The 15,171-nt window shown below is 35.3% G+C and overlaps 1 protein-coding gene across 2 annotated transcripts in view; it reads right to left on the reverse strand.

Moving 5' to 3' along the window:
• The window catches only part of LOC122400767, a 52,864-nt gene that overhangs the window by 5,786 nt on the left and 31,907 nt on the right, over window positions 1-15,171 (reverse strand). The window contains exons 13-16 of one of the 2 annotated variants that reach the window (XM_043402401.1): window positions 14,189-14,422; window positions 6,521-6,849; window positions 4,703-5,351; window positions 2,306-2,443 (exon numbers count right to left, since the gene is read on the reverse strand). In XM_043402401.1, the coding sequence (XP_043258336.1) occupies window positions 2,440-2,443; window positions 4,703-5,351; window positions 6,521-6,849; window positions 14,189-14,422 (1,216 nt within the window). In that variant the 3' untranslated portion in view covers window positions 2,306-2,439. Of the gene's footprint in view, window positions 1-2,305; window positions 2,444-4,702; window positions 5,352-6,520; window positions 6,850-14,188; window positions 14,423-15,171 lie in introns of those variants that run through there. The other variant, XM_043402400.1, reaches the window with a different exon arrangement.

The raw sequence follows: 15,171 nt of genomic DNA on the forward strand, positions 1-15,171 counted from the left end.
CCATAAACTCTAGTTCTCCTCCAAATTTCAATGAAATATATTCACTATTGTAGGAGTTATGGCTGTTTGAAAATTGGATCGTTTTTATGGGATTTTTCTCATTTTGCGAAGTCAAGGAATAACTTTTCGAATATTTTTGCAACTTCTACGTATTCTCTACTAAAATACGTGTAGTTTGCATTTTGAAACATTAAAATCGTCCAATCCGTTCAGGAGTTATGGCATTTTAAAGTTTTGCATACAAATTCGGGGGTGCATTTGTGGCCTCACATTAGATTTTCGGTAATGAATTTTTTTCTCGAAAGTGCATAGGATTTCGGGGGTATATCTATTCACCAAAAATGATTATAATTGACCCCTGCAACCGAAAATAATTTTTTTAGAACGATTTAATATTTTTTTTTCGTCGAAAAATTTGACCTTTTTGAATGTTTTTCTCGAAAATGCGTAGGATTTCAGGGGTATGCGTATTCACCAAAAATAATTGTAATTGACCCCCGCAACCGAAAATAATTTTTCCAAAACGATTTGTAATTTTTTAATTTAATTATTAATAACTTTTTAACGTAGCCTCCATCAACAAATTGGTATTCTTGACTTTCGTCCTATTTTGGCCTCTAAAATCTTCCATTGCAATTTTTCCCAGGGGTGGCCGAACACACTGTGTATGATGTACGATATTTTCGTGTTATTTTTAACCGTAAAATAGGTCGATGGAAAATCAAGGAGATATCCTACTCACGGAGGGCTGGCGACACAAAAATAGTAGCAAAATTTAAACAAACATGTACCTTGTTTGTACTTGCTTGTAAATTGTAAACATTTTATACTTCAATAATTGTACAGCGTTTAATTTAATAAGAAGTGATCGAAGTAGTCATCTTCTCTATGAATGACAGACGTGTCGAATTAATTGAATTGAAGAAAATAGAGGTACTATTCTTCACTTAAGAAACCAACAACAATACAGTGCAAATGTATGGGCAGAAATGGTTAAAAATAATCAAATTGAACCTGTTCTTTTTGATTCTTTATATAATACATTAATATGTAAATTTTTTGGGCAAATAATTAATAGAACAATATAAAAAAATTCTATTTGATGTTCGAATTTAACTTTCATTGCTAATGAAATATCTTATGTTATGGTTGTATCAAATACTTAAGGGAGTAAAATAATGTCAAGATAATTTATTCAAGTTTAAAGTATCATTGAATCGTTAAACCTGTTTTTTCAAGAACACTAAAAGTGGAGATACAATACGTGTGTTATAAATTATCGATATAAAAAATTGAGAAACTTTGACACAAAGCCAATAAGGTGAAGGTGTTTCGAGTGCTTCCTGCGAAGGTAAGCAACTGCACTTTACCAAAGTATAAAAATGACTATAACTTCAGAACAAGGTTAAATAGGGAACATGTTTATCGAATTCTTTATTGTTTCTACGTCCCCAATTAAAATTAAAATAATAAAATATTTTGTTAAAACAACCAAACAACATGGAGATTAATTAAATCGCAATAATTCATAGGCATTGCAACGGATTTAAAAAATGCAAAAGATGAAACTATAACTAGGATTTGCAAAAACTATGAAGTTACACAAATTTCGAAAACTGCATAAGTATCAAAAATTGTATTACCAATACGTGTATATACAGTGTTCGTGTAATTAGTGTCCAGTCTTTCTTCAAAACTGATATGAAAATAAGTTAAATATAAAAAAAATTTTCTCGATCTTCCAATGAATTCAACATTATAAAAAATAATTTCACATCTTTTAACCAGCAAATACTATTTTTATACAAGCACAGAAATTACGTAATAATTTAATTTTTGATTAAAAATTGCGAATTTTGGAACCTTTCGAAGGAACTAACAATATTTAGTCGCATTCTTGAATTGTTCTTTTGCATCTTCCCTTGTAAATTGCGGATGTAATTCTGTTTATTCGCACACCGACCTTAAGTCGAATTACAGATATTGCAAGAATTACACTCCATGGACATAAAATGTATTTCAACGAGTGATCAATGAAAATTACTACTGTAGCGTGTAAATATAATTACATACATTATACGGAATTACAACAACGTATATTGCGTAAAGCACGAGACAATCGAGTAATGAAGGAAAAATGTTAATCGCCCGTGGATAAGTTGAGAGAACTAAAGAATAGAACGCAACTAGTGAATTATTCGATAAAGGAATTGAAAAATGGGCGGTACAGATACTGAAAGGCAGAGATATGCTTGGACATTTATTGTAGGAAGCACTATGGACTCCGTAGCTTCCTTTTGGCCGTTATGCTTCGTTGTATACTGGTACGTTCGAAGAGATAATATAAACGGCGATTCCACGTGGATCATCGAACGCATAATTTTTGCAGATCTCTGTTGGTTAGAAGAATGCTCCTCAGTTGATCTGCCCTTTCGTCTTTTACCTGCCCAAGGTGGAAAAACTGCATCCCGGCTCTTTCGTGTAAGGGATGGGTACATGCCTCCTATATGTAGAAAGGCAAAAAGATTTTGGCCACTCAAGCTTTCTAAGACATTACATTTCCCATATTATTTGACAATCCTTCGTTAATTTAAAGAAAAAACCTAGAGCAAAGTAGACAATCTCTTTTCACACGATTCTTCTTAGAACAGCGGTTCTCAACCAGTTTTCCTCACAAAATATTTTCAACTAGAAAATGCTCTTTGCAAAACTCCAAAAAGTCACTTATCCCCTTTTTCCCCTCTATGTATCCCAAATCTGTTTTCCTTGCTGTTACTAATTGTAAGCCTAACGCCAAATACAAAGAGGTATCTTCTAAGTTTTAGCTTGTGTGTACAAAATAAATACAAATAAAAAGGATTCAGATTTAATTCGTTTCATTTATGAAAATGTTACAATATGCATCAAATTATATTTGTCGAGAAGGTCGAGGAACCCATATTTTTACATCGAATTCAATTTACAATACAGTAAAGTACACAATAGGAGGTCAGCATCGATTTGATGCAACTGCAACTAAAAATGAAAATTTCTGTCATAGGAACTATGATACTTTTAAATCTGTTTACTCAACTAACATCTTTTTACTTACTTATTAAATACATAATTTTTAAATTTAATTATGTTCAGTTCGAATATTACATGTATACTTTGAGAACCGCTGTCTTAGAATACAAAAATGAATTAGATATGTCACGTGCTGCTACTGTAATGGCCAAAATCTTTTGTTCCTTCTACAAAGTGTTCCTAAAATGTTTGTCTAAAATTTACTGGTATCACGCTAATCGTACTGACGAAAAACTATCGTATAAAGATAAATCTATAAATGCTCTACTTCCAAACGAAGTCTCTTATCTGAGTTATGGCATTTTGCAAAAAATCCTCTATTTGGTGAGCAATCTATAATATTTTAGATATGTTTAAATAAAGAAATATAAGGGCCTGGAACAGTTTTCTTTTCTCAATCCAACTGTTAAGAAGAGCAGTGCATCTGAAACGATTCGGAGCTCTGTTACGCATATAAAACATTCGACCACGCGTTTCGAATGGAATGTTTTCTAGTCACACAGACAACTTTCTCTCTTTCCCCCTTCTGTTTTCTTCCAAGTAACTTCAACTTCAACCCACAAAGTGTCGAGAAATAGTCTAATTACACAACATATTATGATATCAAATTCCTGCAGAGTTCGGTTTTGAAAAATATTTTATTCAGCACATGTTACTTTATTTCAATTTATCCAATTTATTCCAAAAAGCGTTACTGTATACTATTGGGGAAACAAGATGATGGCATACTGCCTATAAATTAAACGATGCAAGGGGCAAGGAGAATCGTTTGTACGTTCTGGCTAGTCAGAAACATTTCTGACCACACGTTATATTTTCGATAAAGAATTTTTTTCTCGAAAGTGCGTAGAAATTCGAGGGTTTGTGTATTAACCAAAAATGATTATAATTGACCCCCGTAACTGAAAATAATTTTTTTTAATGATTTTGAAATTTGTTTATTTCGCCGAACTGCACCTGCCCTTCGTCGATTTTTCTTAAAAATTTGTCTTTGATTTTTGTGAAATATAATCCGTAACATTTACCGAAGAATAATCGGAACTCTACTATACTAGAATTTGTACCTACTACCGTTTCAAAAGCGATTTCCACTGTCATAAGTTCCCCTTGTAAGGAGATAAAAAGAATGGATACGATTGGAGATTTGTTTTCTCGAAAAAAGCCCAGATATGTGTCCACTTATTTTTGCTCTAGAATCATCAGAAAAGGTTTCACGTTCGTAGTGTGCGAACATCTCGTTTCCCAATAGTATCTATCGTAATCGATCCTACCAAGCCCTTTCATAATGTTTCTATATTTAACATCTCACTCGAATTGCGAAATAGTAGTTTGAAAGGAGTGCATTTGGAGATTTATATCAGTACGACATTCTTGTTCATCGGTATGGTTAGTAAAAGATATCGGTAAATTTTGTCTGAATATTTTAGATCACACTGTACAGTCACCGTCTTCCTGAGTTGCCACCTTTCACGTCCATCTTCGTGCGCGTACATCGTCATTGTCAAACAAGCTTAACCATAAATATTAAAAAACAAACCAGGTCCTACGGTGGCTATACCCTACGTCTAGTCTTACTGTTCGTAAATATCGATCGTGACTCGATAAAAAAAAAAAAACAAGATGAGATTGTACTTACTCGTCTTCCCACGGGCATACTTCGTTAACGTTATTGTCACGCTTTTGCTGATGTTCTGGTTGAGTGACAGGCGCTGTTTGGTCGTCCTGTTGAGTATCCGGCTTCCAAACTGGAACAACCTGTGCCTCTTCCAGCAGCTCCACGATTTCTGTTTCCGCTTGAGCCGGGGTCGCCGAGTCCTCGGCGGCGATCACCGAGTCGCTGTTATCAGGGTCCGGCTCCACCCTTTTAACAGTGCTTTCTGTCGCTTCTGACTCTGCTGCTGTCGCGCAATCGTCGTTTCCTTTTTCCTCGTCGTCGATCGCCGGTACGTCGGTCATTAGATCGCCCACGATCGCGTTTATGCTTATCAGAGGAGCCTTCGGCGATGTTCTCGTCGTCGGTTCCTTCTCGAACGACGAGACCCTCGACTTCGTAATATTGATTTCGGGCTCCTCGGTTACGATTCGTCCTATCGTAGACGTGTCTGGTCTATCGATTGCCACGTGAGAGCACTCGAACGAGTGTTGCGGTGACGGATAGGTGCAGGACGAAGCCGATGGTCGACCAATCTCTGCAAGCTTTACTTTTCTGCTGGTCGAGCTGACCGAGTAGTTTCGTGTCATCATGCCGGATCCACCGGTACTTCGTTCGTACGTTGTTACACCACCTGCGTCACGAAATAAATTACGTTAAATTGAATAAAGTAGAATGATATTCTTGGTAATTATTCAGATTCAGGCGCGTCTCTGTGAAATATAAGGGTTTCTCGGTAAGAAAAATTTAACTATCGATCGTCATAGGTGTCATATTTGTTATTCAGTTGTACGAATATAAGTGACAAAGTTGAAGAACATGACCCAGATTTTTTCCAACATATCCAAATGCGTTCGCCACAATATTATTGATAATTATTGGGGCTAGGGTGCATCTTGTCGTTCCATAAGTTCGTGCCGTTTGACATTCTCAAATTGGCGAAGATAAAACTTGTAATTTAGTAGACAACAAACAAAATTTGCCAGTTCAAGGGATTTCCGTGTGGCGACACTTTCCACGCTCGCCGCTAGGGGGCTACGCTCGAACTATCTCTCTCACAAATGCTTGACTGTTTAATGTCCCGGCGTAATGTAAGGCTGGGCCTGCTAGGATTGCCTTACTAAACTATTACGAAATTTTCACAAACAGTGTTAAGCTACATTTTTAATAAAAAATCAAAGAAATTTTGGTAGCGACGATATAATAGCTTTGCCAAAGGAAAGGAAGTTCTCAAACGAGGAGGTTTTTCGTAAAGGAACTTTCTTCGATGCTCGTACAATTTTCGTTATTTTTACTTGAAAAAATACTGCGGTTTTTTTTTGTAAACAATGACAAAGAAAGGTCCTAAAAATTGCATCTCTAAATCAAGAATACCCCATTAACACGTTGATTGCCACTCTGGCCACCGGTGACGGGCACTCTGAACTTACAAGTTGTGGAAATGTTATTTACAACGAAAGAACCCTAATATAAAATTGCAAGTAACGCTATTTTAATTTAAAATATTGTAAAATTCACCGTTGAATTATCGAATATTTCTAAAAGACCCCATTGACCACGTTGATTGCCACGGTGGTCACCGGTGACCGGCACTCTGAACTTACAAGTTGTTGAAATGTTATTTACAACGAAAGAACCCTAATGTAAAATTGCAAGTAACGCGATTTTAATTTAAAATATTGTAAAATTCACCGTTGAATTATCGAATATTTCTATGTTCACGTCGTAATTTGAACAAATGTTGAGGACATCTTTGGACATGGAAAATGGCGACATGTTAGAGTCTCATGAAAGGTACCGTACCTGTACTACCGCTGTATTGTACGCTGCAAGACTTTCGAAGGTATTCAGAGACTTCCGTTATTACAACACTGACATCGGACGAAGAACTGCAGGAGTCGACCTGCGTTGAATTTTTACGAGACGTACGTGCAATTTCGATAGATTGCGGCTGTCCCATCAAATTGTTACCGCTGTCTTCGGGTTGTCCTTCAACCGACGTTGCTCCAGATAACGTCGGTTGTTGCGGACCCGTGGAGCGCGTGGCGGGCTCTATACTGGGCCCTGGGGCCGCGTCCCACGGACAAACGTCGTCCATAGGGAGAGCCGTTGCTTCCGGCGTACCAACATCCCTGACAACATGAACTTTATTATAGGATTTAGTTTTCACTTTTTCCTTTCGGTAAAGTACCATGACGCCAAAGACGTCAATCTTTTGTTTGATTGTGTCGGTAGGCCATGCATTTACGGGATACAACTGAAAACAGGACTTGTGTAATTAACTATCAATTGCTCCTATTTAGCAACAAAGAGAACTCACAGCACTGGGATCGTCTATTCGAATCGATTTCTTTCTGGTAACCTGTTCTTCCTGACGGTTGGTAGTCAGCTTCATAAAACATTAATTTCCTGACCAACTCGAGTAATTGCAAATCAAAAATATTTTCTAACGCGCAACTTTATATTTTATATTCCTTTTGGTTATATTGCTATTTAATACTTGCTTACTTCGTTACTCTATGGTTTTGTTACCTAAAATTGTTTAAAATTCTTTATGAAAAAAATACTTTTCTTAGTGTTATAAGTTAATTTCAAATATTTTGTTTCTATGAAGAAAAGGATCTCGTACTAATCGTAAAAGTCAAAACGTATTATAGTTCGAAACTTTTGATGAAACACCAGAAAACAGTTGTACAAAATAGAAGTTTACACTGCTGTGATCTCTCCTTGTAAGTGGAAAGTTAAGGATATTATGTACACCGAGGAAGAAAAAAATTACTTTTAGACAACAATAGGTAGAAAAAAGCAGTTGCGACGACTTAATATACTATACAGGGTGTTCGGCCAATCCTGGGAAAAACTTTAATGGGAGATTCTAGAGGCCAAAATAAGACGAAAATCAAGAATATCAATTTTTCATTTGAGGCTTCGTTAAAAAGTTATTAACAATTAAATTAACAAATTTCAAATCGCTCTGGAAAAATTATTTTCGGTTGCAGGGGTCAATTACAATCATTTTTGGTGAATAGACATACCACCGAAATCCTACGTACTTTTGAGAAAAAAATTCTTTAGCAAAAATATACTGTGTGGCCAAAAATGTTTTCCCGAAATTTCATGCGTATGTTTAAAAATCATAAGTTCTGGACGAACTGAACTTTTTAACAAAGCCTCCATCAACAAATTGGTATGCTTGATTTTGGCCTCTAGAATCCTCTATTTTTCCCAGGGATGGCCGAACATCCTGTATATAGGCAAAATTTTTTTAAAATTGATATATGATCATAAAAAATTTGACAATAAACGATACAGTTCACAAAAATATTGTTCACGTGAGATACACATAACACATTTTCCATCATAGCACACAGAAGTGTGATTTTTTTGTCTGGTCTGCGATTACACATTTTTTGATCATCTGATAACAATTCACTGTCATTAATAAAGAATATAATTATATTGTTGTCATTTTGACAAAAGATACTAATTTACTCGATAATTGAGAACTAGCTGCTACTGATAGTGTTAAAATAAGTATTGAAAACATATAACTACACAGGTAAACATAATCGATCTTCCGTGCACTGTGATGGAGAATATTACCTATTTCATGCTGATAATATTTGTTTATAACTTTGTAACAAAACGTTTATTGCCAAATTTTATATAACACTTTTTTCTTATTTTTGCCTTTAGCGATTAAGTTCTCGTAGTTGGTCGGAAAAAATCCGGGACACCGTGTACATTATTAAAGAAAACAGTATCTAAGTGCGTTATTGTAATAATATTGCGTGTATAATATTGCATGTAGTACTTGTACAAGATATTTCGAAGTGTGTGACAAGTAATGGGCTTTATTCGGCACAAAATAAGAAATTTAAACAACGCTGAAGTCCCTAAAAAAGTAATTAAATAACTATTCTCGAAACCTTATATTCATTTAAATGGATAAGATATAACATGTTTTGTAAATTACCGTTCTACAAAGACTGTACGAAATGTCTTGCAGATCCACAGAGTGTATTATACATATAATAGATGATCAAATGAAATGGTGCTAACGAGTATTTTAACTACATAAAATGTTCGTAATATAAGTATATAAAACGGTAACAGATGTCCAAAAATTATAGAATAACCAGTAACATAACTTTCAAGTCGTAGGAATACACTCTATCAAAGATAACATTTATATTTATTTTCCCAAAATTACGGTCATTTGTTTATGGAAATATCTTTATAGAAAAATTGTAAAAACGTCAAGGGAAACCTATAAATAATTATAATTCGATTTACACTATACTAAATTTTCTTCTTAAATTTTTTAAAAATGAAATTTAGAATAATGTAAACCAAATACAAATCATCTAGAAGTTTTTTGCAAAAAATTAAACAACAAATCTAGAAATTTAAATTGTTTATTCAGGTGTCCCCAAAAATTTGTCACCAACTTTCAGGAGCACCCTGCAGGTATACATGAAGACTGAAGTTTCAAAGTACAAAGTAATAATTTGCACGGAAAACTTTTCAAACTTGGTTCAAATTCATAATTTTGGGACATCTTACATAACAATATCGTGACCTTACAATATATTGTTCAAGCGACAAAACTGGATGAAGAAACAAGTTTGATATGTACATATAATAAGAGATACATTACTGAAATTGCCATAGATAAAATACGGTAACGCAAGAAAGTTTTCAAAATACGATAGATACTCAATAAACTCCACCATTTCGACATTTAGAAACATCGAGAGTCGAATAAGATTTGCATACACGTAGTTGTTGGAAATGTCGAACACCTTGAGAAACACACATCGACTAACAGGGATCGTAAAAAGGGAAAAAATTGAATTCAAGTCAAGAGATTCGTATCCGCATACTTATGCAAGAAAGTTACGGAATTTTTTTCGAGGACTTACTGAACACTATGCGGAATAGGCCTGGTGGAGATCTTTGCAAGTCGAGCCAGATCTCCCCTGAAAATACCGCACTGGATAAACCCTATCCTCTCTTCGGCCATTTATTATTACAGACATTGAAACCATTAAAAAGTTGGAACACTTATTATTTCGTAGTACCATCAATGAGATTATTCGAAAATTTTTAAATATAAGATTCATTTATTGTAAGCGTTTCGAAGACACTTTGTAGGTTTTTAAATGTTTATTTTTAAAAAATCGTTTGATATTCGATTCTAAGCTTATGCTCTATCGTTATACAAACCTCCATTAAAAATCCCATTAATAAGAAAAACGTGATAATTAAGTGGGGGAGAACGAAGGAGTGAACAGTAAAGAGAGGAAGAGAGAAATAAATGGAGGAAGTGACAGAAACAATGAAATCGCTGAAGCATGGTGAAACGGTGAGGTGGTATGATAGATGAAGTATGAATATATGATGGATGTGAAATGGAAAATGCAATATGGAAGATTTCCAGCGGAATATAAAAGAATCAAGGTTGGTCAAGATTAAGAAAGGAGGGTATGATTGTGTAGATAGCGAAGAAAGGGCAGAGAATGAAGATTATAGAAGTATAAGGGGGTTACATTGATTTCGATGCTATACAATGTATAGAATGTTCGAATAAGGGACGATTCTTCGCATGAAAATAAGACGAAATTGTATTCGAGGTTATTGTATCCGAATTATTATCTTCTGATAATACCAGAAAGAACTAAATGTGAAGTTCCATTGAATTCCTTTTTTATCAAAGAACATGGAGAAGTTGAATTAAATTTTTTATGTACAATTTAATTCTCTTCAATATTATTGCAATATCGTTTACAATGGAAAACCCTAATACAGGGTGTTTGGCCACCTCTGGGAAAAATTGTAATGGAAGATTCTAGAGGCCAAAATAGGACGAAAATCAAGAATACCAATTTCTTGACTGAGGCTTCGTTAAAAAGTTATTAAAAAATTAAATTACGTAGAAAAAATAAAATATTGTTCAAATTATTTTTGACGATGTTGAGGAACTGTATCTATTTTTGAGAGAGACTTTTTTCAAATTTATTCGAAAGATAGAGTTTTTGGTAGGCTGTAAAACATTTTTTTTTTACGTCAGAAAATTAAAATAAGAAATGTTTAAATTTCTTTATTTCAAAAGACATCGTCGACAGAGCCATTAAAATCATTGAAATTAAGATTGAAAGCATATTTCGATTTTTAAAAAATTTAATAAAAATAACATATTTAATTCTAATAAAATACGAAATTTATTTAAAAAAGAAATGTACACAGGGTGTTTGGCCACCCCTGGGAAAAATTTTAATGAGGTATTCTAGAGGCCAAAATACGACGAAAATCAAGAATACCAATTTGTTGATTGAGGCTTTGTTAAAAAGTTATTAACGTTTAAAGTTCCGCCCGTACTGAATTTTTTTCTAGAAAGTGGGTAGGATTTCGGGGTTAGGTCTATTCACCAAATATGCTTGTAATCGACCCCTGTAATTAAATTAAATTTTTTTTAGTATGATTTGAAATTTTTTAATTTCGTCTAAAAATTTCAGTACACACTCGAATTTTTTTCTCGAAAGTGGGTAGGATTTCGAGGGTATGTCTAATGACCGAAAATGATTGTACTTGACCCCCGCAACCAAAAATAATTTTTCCAGAAGGATTTGAAATTTTTTCTTTTCTTAAAAATTTATTCTTCATTTTTAATAATTTTGTTTGACGCCCTACAGAAAAGTTATCTAATACTTTTTTATAGATACCCATGAGCTCTATTTCAGAAAAAAAGTTTCATTGAAATATATCCACTATTGTAAGAGTTATGGCTGTTTGAAAATTGGACCATTTTTAGAGGGGTTTTCTCACTTTACGATGTCAAGGAACAATTTTTTCAATATTGTTAGAAGTTCTACATATTCTCCACTAAAATACGCGTTGTTTGCATTTTGAAAAATTAAAATCCTGCAATCCGTTCAGAAGTTATGACATTTTAAAGATTGGCACATTAGATTTTTTTTTCTCGAAAGTGCGGAGGATGTCGGGGTACGTCTGATCACCAAAAATGCTTGTAATGGACTCCTGTAACTAAATATAATTTTTTATGATGATTTGAAATTTTTTAATTTCGTCTAAAACTTTCAGTACCTACACGAATTTTTTTCTCGAAATTAGGTAGGATTTCAAGGGTTTGTGTATTCACCAAAAATGATTGTAATTGATCTCCGCAACCAAAAATAATTTTTCCAGAATGATTTGTGTTGGAAATGCGGCCAATGTCGGCATTGTTGGCGGGCCTGTAGCCGATGGTAGCGAGGTCGAATGGGGTTTCCCCGTTCATGAGCGGGCTTATGTCTTCTTTCTGTGAGGCGTCCACGTGTATTCTTTCCATAATGTCCAAGTTTATTTTTCTCTTCTTTGATATACGTATATGTGTAGTATTAGTTAATTGCGTTAAATGCGCAATTTATTGTGTACAAGTTTAATATAGTTCTAATTTGATTACCTTTGTAATATTTCATAACCTCTGATAATTTGAAATTTTTTAATTTAATTTTTTAAGAACTTTTTAACGAAGCCTCAGCCAAGAAATTGATATTCTTGATTTTCGTCTTATTTTGGCCTCTAGAATCTCCCATTAAAATCTTTCCCAAGGGTGTCCGAACACCCTGTAGATGTAAAACTGTAAATAACTTTAATTAAGAGTTCCGTCTCGTAACAGGTGCAGCGTTAAATTATCGAATATTTCTGTGTTTCACACTGCAATTTGAACTGATGTCGAGAGCATGTTTGCACTTAACGTGTTAAAAGATAAAGACGGAGTGAAAAGGTGATTTTCGAAAGGAAAAGAGGAACGACGGGCAACGTACATTTGAATTATCTTATGGGAGGGAGAGAGATTGGGAAGAAAAAGGGAAAGCTAATAGCCTTCTTTGTAAACTTTAAAGCGGCTTTTGATACACTGGACAAGAGGAAAAGATGAGAGGGCCGCTAAGAGGGTCGGATGAATGGTTGAATGAAAGGATAATGAAAATGTATAAGGAAACGACGTGACTAGAATGAAAGTGGATGGAAGAATGGAGGAATGTGTCTGGAGAACGTTATGAGACAGGGATGTTCGCCGACATCTTCAACATTTCCATGACGAAACAGACATTTGTTTTCGAATTTCCAGAACAATCGTGTAACGTACGATTCGTACATGTCTCGACTTTCGATGTAAATCCAATTTTATTTGTTGCCTCGAATATGGTTCACATCGTACAAATCGATGGACAATTCCGTAATCGTGATCGACAATGGATAAGGTTCTAAATCAAAAGGTCGACGCTTCGACAAGCCATACGATCACGATGTTTCTGTAAATTGTAAATAAATTTCTATCTCAACGCTGTATCGATTTAAAGAACAACGGACGCTGTTTATTTTCATGAGAGATACGAAGGAAAAGTAAGGTGAACGAGGATGACATTCTGGCGACTGCTAAAAAGAATCAAGAAGATGCTACTTGCGTTAAATGTGTACTCGAGGTAGAAAAGTCTAATGCTCGGTGTCCACTCGAAAGTTTTACTTTTAAGAGTCGGTATCGAGAATAAGCTTTTTCACGCGAGCAAGTTAAAAAGCTTTCGCGTTGGAAGTTAATTCGTCACTTGTAAAGCTCGTTTCCGCGCGTTCGCGTAAAAGAATTTGCCAGGGTTAGAACAAACGAGTTATTTACTATATTTTTAACTTTTAAATTATTTCTTTTCTGTTTTAAGCTAAGTTTGTATTTTTAGTTTATCTTATATTCGATTAAATGAAAGCTCTGGAGGAATTTATATTCCTTAACAAATATTACGACACATTCACCATCTAGGTTACTCGAAGAAATTTTTTATTCCGTGTACGAACACATTTTTATTCGATATGCAGACAAACATATGCCCAACTCTGCTGAACGGTAACTTAGTTACTTTCTCGATTTTCAAAATAAACATTCAGAAATGTATTCCTTGATAAATTTCTAAAACGTGTAAAAAAGAAACATTCGATATATCTGACTCGACGCCATTGAAGAATAACGATTAATTTAACTAACAATTAATTCATTTTCGAGCAAAGTCAAAGAAATTTACTGTTCCTTGGTATGTTCATCTTAATTCCAGACACGTAAAAATGCATATTTATTACATCGTAGTAAATAATGAACAAAAAATGTTTCTGGAACCGAGGTGTTTGAATATAATAAATCATTCTTTGGACTTTGCTCGAATAGCAAGAAGAAAATAAAAAAGTCATTTTTCCTTCGATTACTCGTATCAATCGTAATTGTAAATTGTTTATTTGATTTGGAGAAATAAAAGATCGTAACAAATATGGCCGCCCGTTGCATCTGTGCGGTTTAGAAATTGGTGGCGTACAAGCGGGAATTTCTGTATTTGCGTATGAACTTGCTGTGCCGTATTTGTGTCGAAGTTTAGGTACGCAGTGCGTAGTACCAGATTGTTGAGAAACGTAAAAAACATTGTGTACCTGTATGGAATATCGGTGAGATTCGATTGACTGTGAGAATGCGGCACCCTAGGCGCCGATGCGGTATCTCGAACACCACAAACGGCCAATTCATGGGCTGATCCGGAAAGACTTCGATCGCTTCCTCTGCGTTTACCGCCGCTTATACTACCTACACCATGCTGTTGCAATGTACTTGGTGTCGTAGTCGAAGTTGAAACTTTCTTTTTGGCTTGTCCGCCGAAGACAAAAAATCTATAATCAGGAACGAAACATTTTCTTACTTTCGTTAACTACTATCCAGAGATGACTTGTTGGCTAGGCACCGACAAACTAAACGGAGCAATGGCAAGGAGATAGGGTCTACGCTAGAGGGTCTACAGTCCCTTACTGTGTTCCCTTTCCTTGTGCTCGAAGGACCACCCAAACTAGTGTTTGGGGAAATACCGATAACTGAAGCCCGTTGCTTCTGATTGAGAGCTCGTTGCTCTTCGTGTTATACAAGAGTATGAAACGTCTTGTGGAGAGTCTAGTCGAGTTCGTAAGACTCAATCAAAAACGAATCTAATCCGAAAACTTAATGCTATCCTTAACCTAAGCTCGGCTTCCACTACCAAGGATTGGGAGGATTGGTCGAGCCAATCCTCAAAGTCGTCACCTTGGCAGGGCGTTTCCTGCTTTTTGCAACATTCCCGCTCACCCTGCTGTTCGGTGTCCAGCTACACCATGCAAGAGTGAGCGAGAACGTTGCCTTTTTTATAAACATTTGGGGAAAACCAAAGCCCCCAAGACCCCGGTGGTCTGCAGATGTGCGCTTCCGCGGATTTACGATACGTCAATCGCTATTGAGGCAAGGAAGAGCTCCAAGGATTCCAAGTTCCGTGTGGAGTTTGGAGTTTCCTTAACCCTTTCGCTTCGGCAGTCCAGTCCGCCGAAGTGTCGTCACCGTACGGAGTCGTCGCGCGGATGCCGGATATATCCGGCGCTCGAAGCGAAAGGGTTAA

Source organism: Colletes gigas, unplaced genomic scaffold (genome assembly GCF_013123115.1).
Source record: "Colletes gigas isolate AHSC1104 unplaced genomic scaffold, ASM1312311v1 Colletes_gigas_Sc00020, whole genome shotgun sequence".
NCBI classification, from domain to species: domain Eukaryota; kingdom Metazoa; phylum Arthropoda; class Insecta; order Hymenoptera; family Colletidae; genus Colletes; species Colletes gigas.